Source organism: Cebus imitator, unplaced genomic scaffold (genome assembly GCF_001604975.1).
Source record: "Cebus imitator isolate Cc_AM_T3 unplaced genomic scaffold, Cebus_imitator-1.0 Scaffold214, whole genome shotgun sequence".
Lineage (NCBI taxonomy): Eukaryota > Metazoa > Chordata > Mammalia > Primates > Cebidae > Cebus > Cebus imitator.
In genome coordinates, this window is record NW_016107529.1 from 767,321 (window position 1) to 792,332 (window position 25,012).

The window sequence follows — 25,012 nt, forward strand, 5'->3', positions numbered from 1 at the left end:
TCGTCAATAAAAGTATTATACAATGTAGCTTTACACTGACAGTGGAATACATTTACTTCACAGGTATGTAAAGTAGATCTTTTTTAAAAGTACCTCATCAAGCTTTGATGTTCAGTTTTTCTAACTCCTGCTTCCTTAAAATTCAATACTGGAATCATTTTGGTTCCCACTCCACACCCGACCTTCCCAGGACTATCCCAATAACCACTCCCCACCCACCCCCACATATACACAGTCAGGCTTCTTTGGATGTGCCTGCTCTGCACTCTAGAAGTCCCACTTGCTTCCTTCCATGTTGGTACTTGATACATTGCATTGTCACTGTCTGTCATTTCCTCACCTACAGTCTTCTCAAGCTGTGATCGTCTGGGGAACAGAAGGCAACTCTACTGCCTGGGGTTAGAGTGAAGTGTAGACATAGTCGGTGCTTAATGAATACTTGTTAAATGAATACGGTTCCTTTGTTCCCCCATAGGAGATGTTGAAATGAATATAAGGCATGTTCTATCTTATATTAAGTTCCCAAATTCTTCAAATATCCATAATTTCGCATAGGCCTATTCTTCTATTGGTGTACATAGTTGGAGTTTGTTTTGAATATGCCCAAAGTAGAAGTGAAAGAGGAAAGAGAAGCAACTAGTATTAAGCAGACACTTTACATATTTTTTCCAGTAACATTAAAAATCATCATCTTCATAACAACCTATAAGGTAAGTACATTATCTCTACTAAATACAAACTGAAGCTCAGAGAGTAAAAGGAACTTACCAAAGATCACACAGCTAGGGGAGGGACAGCAGGGGATGGGAAGTTGGGGAGGGATAACATGGGGAGAAATGTCAGATATAGGTGATGGGGGGGAAAGCAGCAAACCACATTGCCACATATGTACCTATGCAACAATCTTGCATGTTCTTCACATGTACCCCAAAACCTAAAATGCAATAAAATATGCAAAAAAAAAAAAGAGAGAGAGAGAGAAAGAGGTGGAATTCACCTGACTTTAATACTACATGACACTCCACAGGGAGGAGCTGGGCTAGGGGTGTGGGTGGAGACTCACTCTCATGATCTGAAATTTCTGTTTTAAAACCGACCTATCCCCTACATCTATGCTTACTAACCCTGTATTTTAGCTCTTTACATGTAGGTTCAACAACAAGTGCTCCCTACCATAACTAATACCTCTATTCCTCACCATTCATTATTTGAGCCATGGAGTTTATATGGATGCTATTGTTAAGTTGTTCTCATTAAGAAAGAAACAGGGCGGGACAGGGGAGGAGTATGACAAATCAAATCCTCAGGTCGGATCAACCAGATGAACAAAGAAACACAGGTGCCCTGATAATTAAGGTGCACAATGAGCTTGTAATGCCTTTGTGTGAAGATTTGGGACTTTTGAAGAAAAATAACATTGTTCTTAATACAGGAATTGCCTTTCCAGGGAAGAAAGTAAGTTTCCATGCTCTTACTAATTGCTTTGTTACATGAAGTTGACTATTCTAGAATTACAATATGGCTAGTGATTGTAAAATTATAGATTTTACAATTTTACAAATTTAGGCAAATGATCACAGATACTATTTATGGTTTGTATTGCGAAGGAATATAAATTAACATCATGCTCTGGAGATTTTTAACATAATTCCAAAACATTTACTTTAAAATAGTTAATACTCTGCTGATAAAATTAATATTTTAATTATGTACATATATGTATGCAGTCATATACATACATGAGTTAGCCTAAAAAATATTTTCAACTGATGAGAAACTTTTTTTTCCTATTGCATTGTTCTTAATTCTATGACAATGTACTCTTTTGATAAAATTTTTCATAAGTGGTATTACCTTTACATATTTGATTCCTAGACCTTTCTTAGATACTTCTGAAATATCAATAAGATAGACAGAAATTATAAAATTGGAGATGTATTTTTAAAGTCTCTGTGGAGGTTTTCAATTGTTTTTGAAGGAGCTAATAAATCCAGAGAATAGATTAAATCATTGAATATATTAAATAAAATGTACAATAAAATCCTATGTATGCCAGATTTTTTATTTTGAAGCATAGCTGAGCAGATTTTGGAAAAGTGAAAACTGAAAGAATTAATAATCTTTGAATGTTTTGTGTCTGGATTTAACTTCTGTTTTAGTAATATGAGTACGTGTAAGTACTACATGGGTTTCTTTTAAATAGGGACAGCTTCCCACTATGAATTATGACAGGTTGTATATTTACATAACCTTATAGTGTAAACAACATTTTGTTTATATCAATATAAGGAACACATACTAAAATCTTTAAAGTGTGACAAAGAACTTAAAATTTCTTAAATTTTTTAAATGTGTAATCACTTTTACCAGGGACTCTTCTTAATGCTTTCTGTATGTTAACTTAGTTAATCCTCAGAACAAACCCCATGAAGACAGTTCTAACATTATTCCTGTCTTACAGATGAGAAAACCAAGGCATAAGGAGGTTAAGTACCTTACCCAGTATTACAGAGCTACTAAGTGGTAGAGCTGGGAATCAAACCAAAACAGGCTTTAGAGCCTATGCTGTTACCCACCACACAATACACCAAATTAGATTCCCTGAGAGATGATTTGAGTAATAGGACAGTTATAAAGCGAAAAACTTGCTACAGGGTTGTATCTAAATCGTTAAAACCAATAATGTGTATCAAGTTTTTGTATATATGCCTAGCAGTGTTAGGCTAAGTGCTATAAATGATTCCTTGCATTTAATCCTCACAACCACACTATGATATGTTTATCTAGCTGTGTAAATTTGGACAACTTATTTAACTTCCCTATTTAAGCCTCAGTTTCCTCATCAGCTGACGTGGGGGGGATATTCTAGAGTGATTAGTGCAGTGTCTACCACAAAGAAAAGTCTTAGTAAGTGCCAGCTCTTAATATTCATTACTGTTTTTAGGCTTTAGAAAGATCAAGCAACTTGTTCAAGATGACATATCTTAAAGAGGAAAGAGCTAAGATTTGAACTTAGGATGATCAATACCCCAGCTAAAGCGGTTAAGACTATATTCTTTACGATGCTAAACTGCACTGAATTTTTGCCTGCTGGGCTTTGCCACAATGTTTTGCTCATTGTACGTATTTTGATAATAATTAGAGATAGTGATATATTAAAACTAATCTGTTTTATTTTAATTCTAAAATAACAAACATTTACTACTGATTTTAAAAAAAAAACAGGCAAAAGGGAAACATAAATCACTCATAATCCCATCTTCCAAAATAACCAGTTATCTTTTCAAAAATCAGGATCATTCTGAAGATACAATTTGTGACCTGCTTTTCTCACTTTGAAATATATTGTGAACATCTTTTCATGTTGATTTTCATCAACTGTATCAATCTCCAGAATATTCCATTGTATAATCAGTCCCCTTTATTGACTGATTTGAAAAATCAGTTAACAAAGATGTTCACAATATCATGTCCACAATATCATTTCAAAGAATGCTACTGTAAATAATCATGAGTCAAATCTTTGAACATGTTAATGATTATTTCCTTAAGTAAATTTATAAAAGTGGAACTACTGGATCAAAGGATTTGAGTTAGCAGAATTTTGAGTTGATATATCCCAATCTGCTCAGGCACAAAACTCCTTTGTATTAAACAGCCAAAGAAGATTGTAGGAAAACAGCTCTTATAGCCATCAGTGATTGTTCAGTTTTAAGGCTACACTAAGAATGAAATCATCTAAAACTTGAATGAGCTGGTCCATGGAAAGTGCATAGAGCTTGACATAGTGTTAATAGCATAGCTATTATTATAATGAAACTATCATCAAATTTGTTCCCTTAGTCATCCCAAATCTTTTTACTATCTGGGATTCCTCTTTAGTTTATTTCGGCCTATTTGAAGTTCTGAGACTTGCTCAAGTCTTAAAAACAGGTAAAACTTGAGAATGCTGAGAATTATGAGGTGTGAAGAAGCTACCTCATTTAAAATTTAAGCAGACCACAGGTAGCAGCATTGAAGGAAATAAAGGAGACTTACTCCTTCAACATTTTGAGCATAATAGAATCCCAACGTCCGAGGTAGGGGCCAGGGCCACCACAGGAACTTGACTCGCAGGAGTTGTCCTCCTTCTCTATGCGAAGCGCCCCCTAGAGGCGGCCAGCGGGTGGCGGCGGCGACGGTGGCGGAGCTGCAGAGCGAGATAAAGAGCGAGCACTGGAAGACTGCGGACGTCTTCCCGCCCGCCGCGCCCCGCCTCGCCAGCCCCGCCCAGCCTCCTCCGCCTTGGGCGATCCGGGCTGGGAAGGTGCTCCTCAAGAGCCGGGTATGCGCGCCTCTGCTCAGGCCCCGCAACCCCGACGCCGCCCGCCCTTCGTTACGCACGCCGGCTGGGCCAGGTGGTCGCGACTGGCTTCTCCCAGCGGCCAAACCCGCCACCCCGACTCCCAGGGAAGGGGAGAGGGCCCTTGCAAGTGAAAACTGGCCCCACACTGCCCAGACTCGAGGGCTCCTGGCGACCCCATCCGCTGCCCATCTGGCGGCCTTGTCCCTGCAGGTCCGGGTTACACCCCTGCTGGCCTCCGGAGACTTCCGGACCCCAGGGAAGACAACTGAAACTTGGGTTGACGCGCGCCCCTCCCCGGCGACAGGCGACACCGCAGCAGCCCCGCGCCACTCCTCTCTCCGCCTTTCCGGAGTTACCCTTGAGGTGGCTTTGCTGAACGTCCTGGTGGCGCCAAAAAGTCCAGGCAGCTTCGGGCGATCAGGGCCCCGAGGCGCTGGGCGCGCGGGCTTGGATCCTCAGCGGTCCCCTCTGGGTGACTCGCTAATTGCCACACAGGGAGGGCAGCACCCTCCACTGCCTTTCCTCTGCTACACCCCGCTGTGGACCCGGGACTTAGCTATTTCTAGACGAGATGGGGAAGTACACTAAGCAGTGCTCATGTTTAGCTGAGGAAGATGAAGGCTCAGGTGTTCGTAGTGTATGTCTGTGTGTGTTGTAATTGTTGTCTCTCTGAGGTGGGGGTTGACATACATTTAGGATTTAGTAAACACAGGTCTTGAAGTCTCGAAACTGCAGGAGACTCATTTGTTTCTACAAGGAGAGAATTCCCCCTCCCCCAACATATGTTAAGGGACTTACGGAGACCACAGGGAAACTGAGGGGAGGGACTTCTAGAAAACGACTCCAGGTTTGGGGGAAAATGAGTCATATTGATTCCCAAGCTGTTAGCCAATACCACTCAAGGGTGATAATTCCCATAAAATCTTTTCACTTGGGACTTAAATACCCGGCTTAAATACTCAGTCTTTTCACTTGGGACTTATATACTCAACACACACAGTTTGTTTAGAGCTCTGTGGTTCCTTTAAGCCTATCCATGCCCCTTACCTAAATGCTTTAATTTGGTAGAGCTCCTTGAAGAAGCTGCCTCACGTTATCCTCCTGCATGTGTGCGCCTAGCTTTTAATATTTTATAATACTTGCAAATTGACACTGAACAAGCTTTAACCTCTGTCATTTCAGAATAAGTTTGATGTCTTAAGTGAGATGTGAATGGAGCTCCATTCACGAGGGAAGTAGTCTGTGTGAAGTGTTTTGTAAATGTGAGTGGGTTGAGTTTAAAACACTGAATAAAATTAACGTAACAAGGAATCAAAAGGTTCAATCTAGATGTTTGCCTCCTTGCTTCCTCAATAAAGTGACAGTACAATGCTACATGACACTGCTTGCTTCCTTAATAAAGTGACAGTACAGTGCTCCATGGCACCTCTCCTTTCAGTTCTTGGATAAGGGAGACTGTGACACTGTGGCTTATGGGGATGGTTGGATTCCTTCCATTCATTTTTTAAAGCGCTAACAAAATCCTTGGGCCCCATGGGGTTGCGACCCACCAACCTATACAGAGGATTTCCCCCTCTTCTAACTGCTCTAGAAATACATGAGGGATTTACATGCAGGTTTTCAGTTGAAGAACTTGTAAGTAATCCTCTTTAGTTATCATTAGTATTAGCTTCTGAAACCTTTGCTTGCTTACTAAGATAAGGCACTGGGGTGTGGATTGTAATAGAGGTGGAGCTGTGAGTTAGAGCTGGTGGCCTCGCTAATTCCTCTACTTACTGTGTGTTTTGGGTTGACATAAAACTTCTCAGCATTTGTATAAATGCAATATAGTTTAGCATGAGATATTTTAAATTAGATATTCTTGGATCCAGTCTGACCCCACCACTCAGTAGTTATGTGACTTTGCATAATTAATTTTTTGGTCCTTCCCCCCACTTTTTTTGCTATAGACACATGGAGTTAATACCAACCTTGTAAAGTTGACATGAGAATTAAATAGAACATTATATATGTACAGTGCCTCCCATATGGGCACTCAGTAAATACTGCTATTATCAACCAAACATGAACAGTAGCTATTACCACCACTGCTGCTACATCTGCTTAAAAATGGCTCCCTGTAGTTGGGGAGGGAGATTTGACTGCAAAGAAATAGGAGGGAACTCACTGGGGTGACTGAAATATACTATATCTTGTTTGGGGTGTTGGTTACAAAGGTGTATCTATTTGTCAAGACTCATCAAACTGAGCCTTTAAGATCTGTGCATTTGATTTTATGTGCATTATACATCAATAAAGTTCATGTTTAAAATTAACCTCCAAATGTGTTAAGTACATGCCTTTGAGAGGCCCAGTCCTGCATAATAGCATACCTTCTTCATAAGTTTATCCTGAGTCGCAGAAAAATTAGAGAGGGAAGCTGCTTTAATTTTTCAGGTTGATGTCAGGAGTAATGGGCCATGGAGAAAAATGATTGTCTTGTGCCAAGATTAATTTGGTACTAGTTTTCATTAGTAGCTTTAAAAAAAATTTAAATGTTTTATTTGATCCAGTACTGCTCATTTGCATAATATGTCCATCCAGTATTCACAGTTCCTGAAGAATCATAGTGATTTTGCATTCCTTTTCATGCTTTCAGTAAATTCTATGCATTGTTTGTAGTTAAGCAAAATATGCAAAGTGTGTTTAGCACAGTACCGGGCACATGGTAAATGCTGATGATACATGCTAGCTGTTAGTTTTTAAATTAATATATTTAAATTTATCTCTTTTAGAGGGCAGAATCAACACTATAGAAATTATAATATCAATCTGTCATAAATATGCTGTGGAAAGTTTTTGAGGTAGAGACAAACCAAAAATTATTAATAAAATGTTGGAAAATGAAAATCTCACTTATCCAAACAGTGGTCATGAACTATTCACAACATTATGTCTTGGGAATGCAGGCAAAAACTATAATGGAAGCAAAAACTTTTCTCAGGAGTAAACATATATCCACAAACAGTACGCTAACTTATTTACTCAGAGGCAGCTCCCTCAAGCCTTTTTTATTTTTACTTTGGACATAGTTCTAACATGTTTGGTTCCTTAGTTTCTCAGCCTATAGTAGTTTAGAAGCCTTGCCAGATATAAGTTTCAAGAAATGTTAGCTGGAGATGAGGGGGGAACGAATTATAAAGATAAGCCATGAGAAATCAGTCTTAATACTGAATAGTATTGCTGATTTTATTGGAAATTTTTATTTTTATTCTTTAGAAGAGTTAAATTGTATATTCTCTCTAAAAAGCGGGGTAGTATATAATGATGTATTTTAGAAAACATTTCCATCTGATAGGATTATTTGGTTTGTTAAGGGCAAACTTCAGTTATCTGGATATCTTACTTAATGTGGAATGATTTATTCACTCATGGTCCTGCATAAATGAGGCACATCTGCCAACATTTGATTTTTTATTGGAAACTGGATTTTTTTTTAATTGATTTCATCTTTTGATAAAACAACATAATAAGATGAGTCATACATAGAGTATTAGTTTGCTGAGGCTTCCATGACAGATATCACAGACTGGGAGGCTTAAACAGCAAAAATTTATTTCCTCAAAGTTCTGGAGGCTAGAAGTTCAAGATGAAGGTATTAGCAGGGTTGATTTTCTGAGACCTGTCTCCTTGGCTTGTAAGATGGCTGTCTTGTCTGTCTCTTCATATGTTTTTTGCTCTGGTTGTGATCTAATCTCTTCTCCTTTAAGAATACCAGTCCTACTGGATTCGGGTCCACTCAGCTGACCTCATTTTACCTTAATTACTTATTTAAAGGCCTTATATGAAAATACAGTCACATTCTGAGATACTGGGGGTCAGCACTTCAACATATGAATTTGAAGGGACGTAATTTAGCCAGTAACACATGGTATTTAGTAAAAAGCTTTATTGATTCTTTCAAAATAATTCAGCATGCAGAATATGAAACAGGTCAGATTTTAATTCTTGTTTTGGAACAGTTCAATTTGGATTTACACATGAGAAACCTCAAAATACTCATCATGTACCAACACACACATACACATACACACACACACACTCACCCCACACTTTTTATGTGTAAAGCTGATTATAACTGAAGCAGAGTTAGGGTCATTGTCCAAGCCGAATTTAATCTGTGATAAGGTCTAATAGCAATCATGTCTTTCATTGACCAAAAAAGACAGCTATGCAGTAGCTGCCTAATCTCTAGTTTTATAGTACCTTAGGTAATGAAAGCAGAAGGTTGGACTTTCTCAAAAGAAACCATTTACCACTTTGATACTTTCTTACCTCCTTGTCATTTGAGCTCTTTGACTTTCTAGGTATCTCTGAAACAAAATAATTATACTAATCCCTTGATGCATATTTTCCATCTATCCAAACCATGAATTTATAGACCAGAATTTGCTGCACAAGCAACCTTGATTCACTCCAGTCGAGTCTGGCAATAGTTTACTCAGAGGAACCTAAACTGCCTACTGCACGGTTTATTTTCCTCACTAATTTGAAGTTCATCTCTGTTCCACACGTTCCTGCAGCAGAGTATGATATTTTATCTAAAGAAAAGAAAAAAGCCTCTAAACTTATATTGTGCAAAAATGACTCCCAAACACATTATGTGGGTTACTACCAGTTTGTGCTAATTTGCACAGCCTCTGAACAACTGGCGAAGTGGCCAATGTTGACGTTGCAACTGCTACGGAGTTCCCAGGTGCTGTAGGAATTTTTTAATTTTATGAATATAATAACAGAGTTTGCAGTTACTCACTGTATGTTAATTGCAAACACTTATTTATAGTACCAGCTTGATGCTTGATCTTATATTTCTTTTAATACAAATACTGCAGCTTTTACATTTCATTATAATGGAGCTTAACCATCACTATGAATTTTCACCTATGAACAACAATTTTGCAACAAGTTATAGTTCAGAGGAGTCTATTAGATTTAATATATAACATCAAAATAGCTTTCTTTTGTACTTTTAATACTTCCATTGATAAAAAATTGCTGATGTCTCTGAGTCTCCTGAAACCATTTCATATGACTTGTGGATGATTGATTTGTTTTTGGTTTTGTTTTTTATGTTTTGTGTTTTTGAGATGGTCTTGTTCTGTTACTCAAACTGGAGTGTAGCAGCATGGTCTCAGTTCACTGTAGCCTCGGCCTTCTAGGCTCAAGCAATCCTTCCACTTCAGCCTCCTGAGTAACTGAAACTACAGGTGCATACCACCAAGCCTAGGTAATTTTTGCAATTTTTTTTGTAGAGACAGGATCTACCTCTGTTGCCGAGGCTATTCTCAAACTCCTGGCCTCAAGTGACCCTTCCACCTCAGCCTCCCAAAGTGCTAGGATTACAGGTGTGATTGACTGATAGATTCAGTGGGTATTTATTGAGTGTCCAGTATGGGCCTGGACCAGTTGTAGGTGTTTAGGATGTATCAGTAAACAAAACTCAGCTATCCCTGTCAGCAGAGGAGCAACAGAAGGTAGACATTAAAAATAACCATAATCAAGAAGTGTATTGTATAGCATGTTAGAAGGTTATAAGTGCTATATGGGAAAAAAAACTAGAGTAAGATAAAGAAGAATAAGGATTCTAGTGGAGGATTGCAGTCTTGAATATGGTAGGCCTCACTGGGAAGTAATATTTGAACAAAACTTGATGAATGGAGTAATTTTTAGTTATTTGGCTATCTGGGGATTATAAGCAGACAGAACAGCAAGAGCAAAGGCCGTATGGCAGGGATGTACCTGAAGGGGTTCAAGTTACAGCAAGGAGGTCAGTGTGGCTTGAGAGGAGTGAGAAAGGAGGAAAACTATTGTAAATTGGGTTATAAGGTTTATATGCTGAGTAAATATTGACATTAATATTGTCTACCAATAAGTAGATGCTTAACATAGTGGTTCTCTGTAAATGCTTGTTGAATGTTTCTTTGGCAAATGAATTAGTGCTTATAATAACTAGTTCTGAAGTGCAGTAGAAAATGGTAAAGACTTCTGCTAATTCTGCTGCTGGCAGAAGTTAGATTAGGAACTGGAAAAGGGAAAACAACCTGGTAGATGCTGATGTGTAGGTGTCCGAGTCCTACCTGACCATTGTCACACTCATCTCGCCAGGGGAATTAATTTTTCACTTATCCAGTACTGAAAAATAATTTGGTACTGAAAAATTCCTTTTCTATTTGATTTTTGTCCTCATAATTGGAACTTTTAACCAGAAAGAATAAATCCCATTATAGAGAATATACTAGATTTGAAAGTGTGAGACCTGTTAACCTTAGAAAACCCATATGGTATTATTGTTTGTTGTTTATTTCTTATAGGATAGACCTTATAATTATTATATCGGTATATGTTTATATACAGTTTACAAAGTATTTTTACATATATTAATATTATCGAATTTGATCCTCACAGCAAATCTATGTGAGAGGTAGACAGCCGTTATTAAGTTTTGGGCTATCTTTCATTTGGCCTTGAGATCTACTGTCTACCCTTTTCCCAATCCTTTTTGTGGCCTTGGGGCTGAGCTTCATAGCTTCATCAATAAGCTTCCTTTTACTCTTGCCTTTGGAAGGATTCAACCAATGCGGAGCACTTACAGGATATCTCAGACAGATGGAAAGTGAGTTTGGAGTATTTACTTCTCCAGTTCCCTCCCTTCCAGGTTACTGGCTAGCAGTGGCTGCATGGAAGCCATAGCATCTATCCAATCTACAACTATAGCTTTCTCTCTCTCTATGGGTTCTCTCAAGATCTAGGGCTGGATATCCGCTGTTACTATCATCAATGACTTATCTTCATTAAATCCTCCTCAATTTCCCTTTTTGAATTTGCATTCTGTTTCCTGTTGAGACCCTGACTGAGACATTACTTTAAAAATGACAGCCTTGGAGAAGATGGATGACTTGCCCAATAATAGATATCCAGTGAATGACAAGAGTAGGGACTTAAATCCTCATTTTGTGACTTCAAAGCATGATCAATTTTAAATATACCACAAAGGAATTATCCCAACTGGGGAATAGTGTTGAAAAAATCTTTCTACTTCGGCCTTTAAAAGTCAACACTATCCCCCAGTTGGGACAATCAACAAGTTATTTATTGAGCAAATGACTTAGTGTGAGGCTCCTTCAACCAAAACCTTTACAATAAAAGTTTTGAAGTTTTTCTGACTTGAGTTAAAATTTCAGAAACGTAGGGTGGAGATGGGAGTAAGGAGAAGATAAGAAGCAAAAAGTCTAAGTAGTAGTCATTAATTGCAGAATGCCTAAATAGGAAGTCTATGCTGGAAGTCATATTTTTCTGCTGAAGGTTTAGGTAGGACTCTGTACAACTTTGCTCTCTTATGCAACTTGTGATTGATCTGGGTTAGCTTTCTCTGCTGCTATCATAAAAGGGATTTCCTTTTCTTTCCCTAAAGATTAGTTGCCCATCTTTTTCCCTATGTCTGTGATAGTAAGCGTATTTTTATTCTCACAGCATGAGTTTCTGGACAAAGTTTCTGGACAAGTTTCTGGTCATCTGGGAAGCAAAAGTTTGAGGGTCTTACTCAGGTCATTGGAGCTAGTGTTCTAGAAGTGCCTGGTGCATGATTATAATAATAGAAGTCACACCCCAAGTTTGTATTACTAATAAGAGTTTTGTACTACAAACTTTTCCTGTCCTTGTTGAGGGGCAAATGGCAATGAGTGTAATACTGTATGGTCATGCTCCATATAACAATGTTTAGGTCAACAATGAAGTTCATATATGATGGTGGTCCCCAAAGATTTAATGAAGTTGAAAAACTCCTACTGCTTAGTGACTTCATAGCCATTGTAACATCGTAGCGTAATGCATTACTCATATGTTTGTGGTAATAGTAATGTAAACAAACCTACTGTGCTGCCGGTCATATAAAAGTATAGCACATACAGTTATGTATAGTATATAACACTTGATAATACATTAAGTACTAGTTAATACATTACTAGGTAACTGGTTTATGCATTTACTATACTACATTTTTTATCATTATTTAAGAATGTATACCCACTTCTTTTTAAAAGGAGTTTATTGTAAAACAGCCTCAGGCACATCCTTCAGGAGTTATTTCAAAATAAGGCATTGTTATCACAGGAGATGACAGGTCCATGTTTGTTAGTGCCCTTGAAAACCTTCTAGTGGGACAAGATGTGGAGATGCGAGACAGTGATATTGATGATTCTGACCCTATGGGCCTAGGCTACTGTGTGAGTTCTAATCTTTGTTTTTAATAAAAAAGATTTTAAAAGTAAAAAAAAAAAAAAAAGTAGAAAAAGCTTATAGAAAATGATATAAAGAAAGAAAATATTTGTATACATCTGTACATGTTTGTGTTTTCAGCTGTTATTACAAGTCTAAAAGTTTAAAAAATTTTTAAAGTAAAAAACGCTACAGAAGCTAAAGTTAATTTATTATTGAAGAAAAAATATTTTTATAAATTCAGCATAGCCTAATTATACAGTGTTTATAAAGTCTACAGTAGTATACAGTAATGTCCCAGGTCTTCATATTCACTCACCACTCACTCATTGACTCACTTAGAGTAACTTCCAGTCCTGCAAGCTCCATTTATGGTAACTGCCTATAAAGATGTACTGTTTTTAATCTTTTATTCTGTATTTTTACTGTACCTTTTCTATGTTCAAATACACAAATACAAGCATTGTATTACAGAGCCCTACAGTATTCACCACAGTAACATGCTACCCAAGTTTGTAGCCTGTGAGCAGTAGGCTATCCCATATAGCCTCAGTAGTCTATGCCATGTAGGCTTGTGTAAGTACATTCTGTGATGTTTACATAACCAAAAGTTGCCTAACGTATTTCTCAGAAGGTATCCCCATTGTTAAGCGACACGTGACTGTACTGTAATTTGATAGCAATTTGAATTTACAACATGGGAAAACCCCAGTCAGGGCTCACTGCAGCCTCCACCTCCCAGACTCAGGTAATCCGTCCACCTCTGCTTCCTTAGTAGCTGGGACTACAGGAGTGTGCACCACCATGCTTGATATGCTGATCTCTCTGGCTAACCACGCTCTTTCCGTAAGACCTCTTTGAGCATCTGTCCTTTCTCCTTCTACCACTCGGAGATTTTTGCCATTTTTCCTAGCTCCAGATCTCAGGTTCCCCTCTTTTCCCAATTCTTAGTGAAGCATTTTCTTCTTGTCTGGCCTGCTTTCATGGTAGTCCCATAGCATTGTGGCATGGGACCCTAGTAACAGAATTATTTCATTCTTTATGACACAGCCTTCCTTTTCTCAGACTGTTAAATGTTGCTTTCAGTTAGAACCTCTCACTGAACCTGGAACCACCGATCCCATCTAGCTTCAGGCCCACCATACCAGCCTCTTTCCTCATGTATGGTCTTATCCCCACCCAGTGATTCCTGTTTTCTCTAATTTCAACTGAAAGTGACATTTAAACTAAGGAATAATGGTAAAGTAAGAATTATCTAGGAGAAGAGGAAAGGCAGGATTGGGTAGGGTACGTAGAGCAAATGAGAAATCCCAGAGAAGGAATAGCCTGTGCAAAGTCCCAGAGGCCAGGAGCAGCATGGGTGTGTAGTAGAGGAAAGCGTGCTGAGAAACTGCAGTCATTACAGTGTGTCTGGTGAGTCATAGAGTGCAAGGGCTTAGGTGGCAAGAGGTACCCCTGGGAAGTTAGGTTGCTTTAGATCGAGGAGGTTCTTTACTGGGTATTGAGAACAGAAAGAAAATAATCAGGAAGTGAAACTGGCTGAATTTTCTCATGTGCAGGTGTTTTATTCTTACCTATTTTTTCCCTGGCCCCTAAGGGCTAGAACACCAGCTTCTGACATTCTGTATGTACGATGCATAGCTTGCATTTCTTCTTGGTCCTTTTCGCAATCTTTTTTTTTTTTTAACCCCCTGGGACTAGATTAGTCTTAATATTCATTTTCTAGATCTATTGATTGGCATGACCTTGTGGTTGTTTCAAGTTTCCAGGATCCAGTTATCAGCCCTGCCAACTTCTGGATATATTGGAACTCTCAGATGAAACCTTTTTGCCCACATACTAGGAATTGGCCTTGTCCAAACTCACCAGATTCGAATAGTCACCACATTACTATCTTGAAGATACAGTCACCATGACAACCCTACAACAAGAATCATACACCTATGGCAATGAAAGGCTGTGTTTCCACAGGGAATTTCCCATCCTGTTTTCCTTCCCATGTGAAAGCTTGCTAGATAGATCCAACATACTTTTCTCTCATTCTCCTTTGAACTCTGGAATCTGACTGTTTATTCCATTGATTTGACAATTAGTAATACCCTCTTACTGTTCATCTCTTATTGTTCATTTAGCCTTTTGTATATTTCTGTCTTGCATCCCCAAGTGGTATTGAGTTCCATGAGTGCAGGGAATAAGGGTTTAGCTGCTTTGAAGCCTCCTCAAGAGCTGGTTTTGTGACTAGAAATATAGGGGATATTTGGTATATGTTTGCGAAGTGGAACAGTTGGCTGGCAATTAAGCCTAACGGAGGGATGGAGAACTTGGAGGTGGTTCAGAAGAGCAGCCAAGCAGCATGGGTGTTCTGGAGTTACGAGACCTGGAGCTACATACAGCCCAGCCAGGCTGCTTGCCCCTCACCTTTCCCTCTCACCTCTATAAAACAAAGGTGATGGTGGAAACTTAAGTACTTATTATAAGGATCAAATGAAATAACATATCAACAATTGAAGTCAGTTGTTACCGTTATTTATAGAAATGGCCCTTTGAATTTGAACAATCAGAAGTGAAGAGAAAGATTAGAACAGATTATCCTGGAGAAAACTGGGAAAAGATTTTATTTGTTGGATTAAGGAGAAGATGCTCTTTCTTAGATTAAGTACTGCTCTAAGATTGGACTTTCAGATTTGAATTTCAGTACCATTGTTTGCTAGCTGTACAACACTTGAGCAAGTTAACTTAACCAGTGTGCACTTTGATTTTATAATCTATAAAATGGGAATAGTAATACTGCATACATTTATTGTGAGAAGTGAATGAAATAATCCCTGTAAAGTGCTCATTAGCGAGTTCCAGGCACATAGTATGGCTGGAGGTGGACTGGTTTATTTATTGCTACTTGTATCAATTACCTATTGCTGTATAATTAACCACCCTCAAGTGCAATGGTTTGAAACAGTGAGTGTTTATTATTGCTCATGAGTCTACAAGTCAGTTCTTTTTATCTCAGTTGGTCTTATTCCTGTGTTTGTAGTCAGCTCTTAGACAAGAAGGTAGCTTTGCTGATCTTGACTGGGTTCTTTCACATGTGTGGGGGTTGAGGGCTATAAGCTATCCACAATTGCTTTGGCTGGGCTCACTGGACTATCTTCCACGTGATCTCTTTTCCTCTAAAAGGAGAACCAGGGCTTGTTCACGTGACAGCTGGGCAGGGTACCCAGAGAGAGTGAAAATAAGCAAGGAGTGACACAATGGGATTTCTCTGCATCCTATTGGCCAAAGCAGATCACAAGACCAGCCTAGATACAGGAATGGGGAAAGAGATTGCATCTCTTGGTAGGAAGATCTGCAAAGTCACATTACAAAGGGAATAGATATAGGTAAAGATTCTGGCTAGTTTTGCCATTGAACTACCATATCACCCTTATATACTTTCTAGAAATAACAGAAACAAATAGTTGTATCATGTTTTACAGATTGCAAAGACCTTTTGCCTGTAACCACTAATTCTTACAATGAGACTGTGAGTTAAGTATGTTTTAGCCTTTATAACATGCTAGATACTATCTTACGCACCTGCTTCTTTGAAACCTTTTTCTTGTCCTTCCAGCACATACTTGATTGCTAACATTTGAATGGTAAGTTTTCTTCCTAATCCTACTTCTCTCCTGATTCTTCAGAGGTCATGTTATTTACTTTCATGGTTTCATGTTCTACCCATATGCAAAGAAATTGACACTCCAGCCTAAATCCCCCAGAGCTTTGTTTTTCCATATCTAACTGCTATTGGCCAACTCTCCATACTTGTCACATGGCTGCCTCAAACTCAGCATGTCCAGATGTATAACCAGACATGTTATTATTTTAAAACATAATTAGACTCATAATTTGCAGGGTAAAAATACTATGAAAATACAAAATACATGTAGTAATTGTTTGACTCTTCTATGGCCTGTCTGTGTGATTTTTAACTCTCTAAAGTTTTGGAGACACTGAAAATGGCTTTCTATAATTAAGATTCTTAGGAAAATACTCTCTGTACAAAAGCATTTCCTACTCACCCTTAATCTTAGGTCAGTAGGTAGGGTCCCGAATGTAGATGCCAAGGAGCTTAGGAAATTTTCAGAGTTTTTATTTAGGGTTTCAGTGGTGCTTCTAAATATAGCATGTCCCATTTTTCCTTTTCCCTCAAACTGTCTCATTGATGTAACATGAAACCAAATAGAACAGTGCCGAACAGCTTGAAAGAGTGAATATCATGTGTTGAAAAGGAATATCACAGTATCACCTGGTAAAAATAGCTTGTACCCACAGCAAGCAGAGATTGGTGCACTCTGGGAGAGTGCATGTTTTTTAAAGGTTTATTCAATTTCCCCTCCCCAAGAAATTGATAGGTGTTTGCAAAAGCCCTATCAAGTAAGAGGTTGATGGACTGTAGGAGGTAGGGGGAAAGACCCTTTAAGCTTAGTGGCCAAGTAATTCTTAAATGAAGCAACAGAAATGTAGTTAAAATAGTCCTTAAATTTTCCTTGTTATCAATCAAATATGTTCATATTCTTGAGGGTCGAGGTAGTGATTTGACAAAGTTAAGATTAAGAAGCCTACAAAGGAATAAGTAGGGAACCATAACATACATTTATTCCATTTAACAGACATTAACCAGGAAACACTCTACCTTGAGTGTCCAGAGGATACCAAGGTAAAAAGACATGGATACTCGAGGAGTTTCCTGTCATGTAGGAAAGACATATGTATGCACATAAATATGCATATAAATACTACTACCAAGTTGAAAGGGACAGATGTAGTTAGAAAGATATAGATAAACTGATACAGAGTTTAGATTTTCTGTCATTTATTTATTCTGACAAAAATTGATTGGGTACCTACTGTACCCAGGCACTGTGGTAGGTGCTGGGGACACAGTTTACATTCTACCAGTGCATATAAATAACAAGCTTATTGTATTAGTCCATTCTCATGCTGCTACAGAGGACTGCCTGAGACTGGGTAATTTTTTTTTTGCAATTTTTTTTTATTGTACTTTAGATTCTGGGGTACATGTGCAGATCGTGCAGGATTGTTGCATAGGTACATATGTGGTAAGATAGTTAGCTGCCTCCATCCCCCCATCACCTATATCTGACATTTCTCCCCATGTTATCTCTCCCCAACCTCCCCACCTGCCACTGTCCATCCCTTATTCCCCACCTACAGACCCCAGTGTGTGATGCTTCCCTTCCTGTGTCCATGTGTTCCCATTGTTCAACACCCACCTATGAGTGAGAATATGCGGTATTTGATTTTCTGTTCTTGTGTCAATTTGCTGAGAATGATGGTTTCCAGATCCATCCCTGTCCCTACAAAGGACATGAACTCATCGTTTTTTATGGTTACATAGTATTCCATGGTGTATGTGTGCCACATTTTCCTTGTCCAGTCTATCATTGATGGGCATTTGGGTTTGTTCCAGGTCTTTGCTAGCATAAACAGTGCTGCAGTGAACATATGTGTGCATGTGTCTTTATAATAGAATGATTTATAATCCTTTGCATATATACCCAGTAATGGGATTACTGGGTCAAATGTAATTTCTATTTCTAGATCCTTGAGGAATCACCACATTGTCTTCCACAATGGTTGAACTAATTTACACTTCCACCATTAGTGTAAAAGTGTTCCTATTTCTCCACATCCTCTCCAGCATCTGTTGTCTCCAGATTTTTTAATGTTCACCATTCTATCTGGCATGAGATGGTATCTCAATGTGGTTTTGATTTGCATTTCTCTAATGACCAGTGATGATGAGCATTTTTTCATATGTTTTTTGACCTCATATATGTCTTCTTTTGAAAGGTGTCGGTTCACATTTTATAAAGAGAAGAGGTTTAATCGACTCAGTTCCGCATGGCTAGGGAAGCCTCAGGAAACTTACAATGACAGAAGGGGAAGCAGACACATTCTTCACATGATGGCAGGAAGGAGAAGTGGCAGACAAAAGGTGGAAAAGACCCTTATAAAACCATCAGATCTCCTGAGAACTCAGCCATTATCACAAGAGCAGCAGAATGGGCATAACCACCCCCATAATTCAGTTACCTCCCACCGTATCTCTCCCACAACACATGTGAATTATGGGAACTACAATTCAAGATGAGATTTGGGTGGGGACACAGCCAAACCATATCACTTATAAACAATTAAACAAAATAATGCAGTTTCAGATCATCGTTAAGTGCTGTAAGGAAAATAAAGCAGATTAAGGGGGATAGATTAGGGGAAGTTATTTTAGGTAGGTGGTCAGGGATATGTAGAGATGGGAGTGGCAAATCAAAGATCTTCCTGAAATCAAAGACCATGTGTAACTAGACATGGGAGAACAAGGATGTGTTTGTGGAATAGCAGTCCACTTCGGCATGGAGGTGGGTGAGAGGGGGAAACAAAGCTCAGAAATGTTGGTGAACTTCCATATTCTAGTATTTTGAAGAATTTTCAAGAGGTAGAAGATAGGGCCAAGCTGGAGGTGTGGCTGGAGGTTTCAGGAGTGAAAAATCTATGCTGTCTAATAGTAGAGTGTAGAAGGGCTTCTGGCACAGTGCTGTTAAAGCCTGGTCAACTGTTTATGAACTCCATAGGGGCACAGGAGTGGTGCCTTTTTCATTGTCATATCCTTGTCACCTGCCTCAGTCTGGCACATAGTAGATGATCAAGGGTTGATTTTGAATTGCATTGCATTTCTGACCATCACATCTGGTTGCATGAAATTTATACATAGCTAAGACATAGTAGGTGATTACAAGCTGATTTTTAAATTGCATTTCTGAACATCACAACTCGTTGAGTGAAATATATAGATAAGTTAAGATGGCTATGGATTCAAATGGAAGTCTGCAGAAAACATTTTCCGTAAAGGATGACCTATTCTGTTTCAGCATCCCTGGATGAAATGAATTAATAACAACCCTTTACTTAATAGGAATTTTCTCTTTCTAGGATCACAGAGTGGTTTTGTTGACCATAGAGCTGTACCTGATTTAAACAGGATATGGTAACTTAATTTCTACTTATTCCACTTATTCACAAAACATTTATTTATTTTAGAAAGAATAAGTATTTTACCCAGGATTTCATAGTTAGTAATCACTGAGGCATTGTGACTCTAAGTCTATGCTCTTTCTACTACGTCCTGCTGTCTTACATGAAATAGATTTGATTTTATTTCATGCATTTCTATTTATGTATCTCTATGTCATATTTTAATTTCTGTAGTAGCAGCATCATTTTACCAGCTAAGATGACTGCCTGCTTTGGATGGAGACCTAGCTACTGTGGTGACAAGAACACCTCACTCTCTCTGAGATCTTCTGACTAATGAAGCCATTCTGAATCTCTTTGGCCTCTGTTATTGTCTGCTGTCTCTGATTACCTACAGCATTTGCATACTACTCCACACCTTACGCTTAGCTTATTCTCTTGTTAATTCTGGTTGAGTCTTGTCTCCCTATATGGAGACAATCCAAAGGCTGTGTTTTAAACCAGGAGCTCCATTCATATTTTGTCCAACACTAGACATGGGTGCTTGTGATCTATTTCTTTGATTTAGAATCATTCATGGCTGAAAGGAAAATTGAACTCGGGCCCAGAGAAGTTGTACAATTAATATTTTTTGGATGCGTAGTCTTGGTTGCCCTACAGCCTTGCAATTTGTTCTTAGCATTACTGTTTTCCAGTGTTCCTCTTAGTGATATTGTTAACCTCACCATCCTTGAATCAAGATCTTGGGTTTATCTCTGTAATAATGGTAATAATAATAACAGCTTATTTTTTAGCATTATTACTGCATGTAGAGCATTATACTAAGTACTTTATACAAATTTCTTAGTAAGCTCTTATCATCGCCCTCTGAACCTAAACAGCCTGATCTCAGAACCCACACTCCTCGCCTGGGCACTATATTGCCTTTCTAAACCCTTCCTACACTCAGCAACTCACAAGGGTTCAGGTCTCATGAATTTCTGGTGAAGGTGGGTTGAAGGTATTACCTAAGTATTGTAAACATTTCTAAGTCCTTTATAACTTAGTGTCAAGGCTGTTTTTAATATCTTCTATAAAATTCTGTGGTTTCTTTTTCCTCTTAGGTAGATTTCCTAAGTACAGAATTATTGCAGGGAATAGCTAGACTAGCCTAGAATTGATGTATTTGCCACTCCTAGATTCGTCAGGCAACAGGATTCCTTGCTTTCCTGAGCTTTCTTTACACTGTTAATGGTGTTGGACATAGAAGGATAATGTGGGATGTAGATAATGGTCACTGGAATGGAGTGGATAGCAGTCCTTGGGACAGTGTTTCTAGTTCTGTTCTATTCTAGGAAATAGAATAAAACTGCAAAGGCCAGAGAAAGTTGAAGACTGCATTCATTTTCCTGAATCCTCATTTGAATTCCCACTCATTTATTTCTATTTGAGAGTGGTTTATTGGGGATAGGGCGGATGGGGTCCTCTATGGGACTCCCTGACCCATCATTTTTATTTTCCTTTTAACTTCCCTGTGCTTTCATTTGATAGCAAGACTACGGAATATAAAAGTGGCAGCCGGGCACGGTGGCTCACACCTGTAATCCCAGCACTTTGGGAGGCTGAGGCACAAGGTCAAGAGATCGAGACCATTTTGCTCAACATGGTGAAACCTCGTCTCTACTAAAAATACAAGAATAGCTGGGCGTGGTGGGCCATGCCTGTAGTCTCAGCTACTCAGGAGACTGAGGCAGGAGAATTGCTTAACCTGGGAGGCTGCTGTGAGCCAAGATCGCGCCTTTGCACTCCAGCCTGGTCAAAAAGAACGAAACTCCGTCTCAAAAAAAAAAAAAAGGCACAGCTAAATGTTGAGGTTTCCGAAGGACAGATAAAATTATATAATACTTTTAGGCTTCAACTTTTTGCTTTGGAAATACCATATACTCCATAGGACTGTTGGTGGAATAAATAAGATTCAAATTCCTAACCGTGGCTTGCAATATCCAGTATTATCTGATCTCAACCTGCTTCTTGGACACTCAGATCTTGTTGATCCTTGCTCACCCCACTTCAGCCTCACTGGCCCTCTTGCTCTTGTTCCAGGATATCCGTCTGGCTCCTTAGCACCATCCTGCTATGCCTGCACCTCTGGACCCTCACACGGCTTCCTCCTTCACTTGGCTCGGGCCTCTGCTCTCAAGAATCCCTACTCAGCACAGTGCTTCTCTGATCTGCAGTCCGGAGGAGCTCTCCCTCCCTCCATCGTTCTGCCTATCCACCTTATCCTGCCTTGTTTTCCTTACACTACTTATTGCTATCTAAAACTATTTTACCTTTTTACTACTTGTTTGTGCTACCTTCATTTGAATGTAAACTCTGTGAGATCAAGGACTTTGTCTATCTAGTTTCCTTGTCTTCTCAGCCCCTCCAATGCAGCCTAGCACAAAACAGTATTTCTTGCAATGAATGTAAATGTATCTGGCACTATTCATTCCACAAGGAATAGACAGACTTCCTAATTTCAGCTTTGTAACAACTTTTTTTCTTGAGTTGTGCATCTTTTATTTTTGCCAATATAGCCAATAAACGTTTATTTGACAATTTGACTAGACTCAGAGTCAAATTGAGGTTCATCATGAATACAACTTCCTACTGGACCAGGTGGCTGCCTTTTGTGTAGAAAACATTAGGTAAAGACTTATCACTAGCAGGTGATTTTGAGAGAAGCAGTTAAGGTAAGATGGAAAGAACTGAATTTGAGTAGATCAAGAGAACACCAAGAGCTGTATCTGAACATGATGGGAACTGTAACCGAACTGGATGGGCAAGGGGTACCAGCAGCCTTCTACTTATGGTGTGACTTTGGTCAAATCCTTTTACCTCCTCTGCATCCTTTGGTCAAATCCTTTTACCTTCCTTGTGTGTAAAATGAGGCCCATAGATGGAGAAATGGGAGGAGGAGTGGCTGCCTACTACATAAGGGTGTTGAAAAACTGTTGAGAGAACGTATGTGATAGCAGTTTATATTGAATAACACTCACATAAGTTGACATAAATGCATATAAAGTGCTTGGCATCCAGTTAGTAGTCAACAAATAGTAACTATATTTATAATATAGGTTAATATAAATGTTAATATAAATATATTAACATTATTAAGTCATTTGGAAATGATTTGAAACACTTGTAAAGATTTGGATCTCTTACTAATGTTAGTGATTATGTTCTTTGAATTTAAACAAATTTTAGAATTGTTCTCTGTTCCATTTGCATTTATAAGCATGGGAGGGCCCATGAGTGAGGTGAGTAAGAATCTGGACTCTGGAGTCAAGACAGAAATAAGTTTAAGTCCTAATGTAAATGAATAAATAAAAAATGGACTAAAGTTCAAACTTAGTCCATGCAATCTTTCATTTTCTTTCTCTATCGAGTTCCTGTCTGTCATCTGAAGGAGGTACTGTGGCCAATAAACCAGGAACAAGAGAAATAAACTGTGAGCTGGGTAATTCACAGATGCCTTTTGTACCTCTATATGAATGTGAACCTCCTGTGTTCCTTCTCTAGCAGAGATGTGAGCATGCTTTGTCCACACAGCCCAACTGGGCACTGTTTTGTGAGACAGATGCCAAGACTTATCAGAGTGGCAGCCCCTCACTGCCATCATCACTGATGAATGACAAGAAGTTTGGAAAAGAAAGGGCTATGGACAAGCACTCTATTTCTCAAACTCATCAAGTGGGGACACAGATTCTCCTTGTTTCAGTAGTTAGAAACTGAGGTACCTTGAAGGTCCTTCACATCTGTGTTCTTTGCAACTGACGCGAATGACATAAATAAAAAATGATACAAAGATTGATTGAATTCTTGCTAAATGCCAGACGTTGTGCTTAATCCTTTATCTGAATCTTTCTACACCACTAGGAGTTGTAGGTACTATTATTAACCACATTTTTACAGATGAGGAAACTGAAGTTTCAAGAAATGAAATAACTTTCCCAAGGTACCCCAGTTAAAAATTGGAGGAGTTAGGCTGTCAATCAAAGTCATCTAACACCAGAGCTTGTCTGTTGTCTGCCAGACTGTAAACTCTTTGGGAGGAGACAACCCTTTCATTCAACTTTAGTCCCTTTAACCTCAGTTTGTGGTTATTAAGATGAAATTTTAAAATCCTTTTGCATGAATGATGCCCTAATGTATCATGAGTGTATCTCCAGTTGCAAGGTAGAAGGTGCCTTCACCTATGTATTCTACTCAGCCTTCACACAGACATAGTCTCCCTCTAGTCTCACAGCACCAGGGAGTGGAAGGTATTGCTACATCTGTACAAAGGAAGAAACATTCTGCCAGTCTTTCATAGTAGGTAGTGGAGTTGGGCTTTAAGCTCAGGGTCCTCAACTTTCTGTTTGACCATTTTCCCTCTTCTGTATCTTTAAATTTAAAGAAATGTAGAGATTTTATGGGTTGGAACAATGATATTTGACAAATTCTTTTTTATTATTTGAAAAAATCCTAATTGTGAGGCAAAAGTTATTTTAATCTCTAATGGAGGCACAAATGCTCTATTGATTTTTTTAAAGCAAAGTTATAAAAACCCATGTCCTTTTTTTGAATAAACATTATCACTAGGTGTTGAGGTCTGCAAGATGCTAAATAAGGATTCTAGTAAAATGCTTTGCAAAACGATTTCAACCCAAAATCAATAATATGCATTAAAAAATTTATGAAAAATGAATTAAGGACAAAAAAACTCCTTACCTTTTAGTGGATACACTAAACACACACATACACATGCATACACACAAAACATTAACATGAAATGTTAACTTTTGGTCATCCACTGGAGTTTGTGGAATAATGGCTTTGTAGATGAGAAAAACACCAAGAGCCTTGCCTGAATATAATGATTGCCATAAATAAACTAGACAGGCAAAGGGTACCAAAGACTCTAAGTGCATAAGAAAAGCCTAATACAGGATCCTAGAAATCCCAGAAACTCTAGGCTTTCAGGTAAGACTCCTATACCTTTAGTTGCCTTCTGGACATCTTCATTGGATCATGTGAATGAGACTGTATGGTGAGCTCAGTGCTGCAAGAGCTATGGGAGTTTATGCACACTGACCTAATAACCTTTGGAAAAGAGGGGCATGGTGGAGCTAAATCTTAAAGACCAAATAGGAATTTTCCAGATGAAGACACTGGAGGCAGGCAGGGGACAGGGGGTCAGTCTGGGTAGACAGAACAGTAAAAGTAGAGTCAGGAAGATGCTCAGACATGTGATGGGTTTGTGTGGCATTAATTAAGCAAATTCATGGAACACTGGCTGTGGGCTAGGCACTGGGAATACAGTTATGAGCAAATCCTCATAGAGCTTCTAATCGAGTATTTATGTTATCTAAGGGAGAG

The 25,012-nt window shown here is 38.7% G+C and overlaps 1 protein-coding gene across 1 annotated transcript in view; it reads left to right on the forward strand.

The window, feature by feature from the left end:
• The first annotated feature begins 1,340 nt into the window (after positions 1–1,340).
• ELAVL4 (ELAV like RNA binding protein 4) overlaps positions 1,341–25,012 on the forward strand; it is a 156,231-nt gene continuing 132,559 nt past the window's right edge. The window contains exon 1 of the mRNA XM_037745797.1: positions 1,341–1,455. Coding sequence (XP_037601725.1) covers positions 1,375–1,455 — 81 coding nt within the window. The 5' untranslated portion in view covers positions 1,341–1,374. The remainder of the gene's footprint in view (positions 1,456–25,012) is intronic.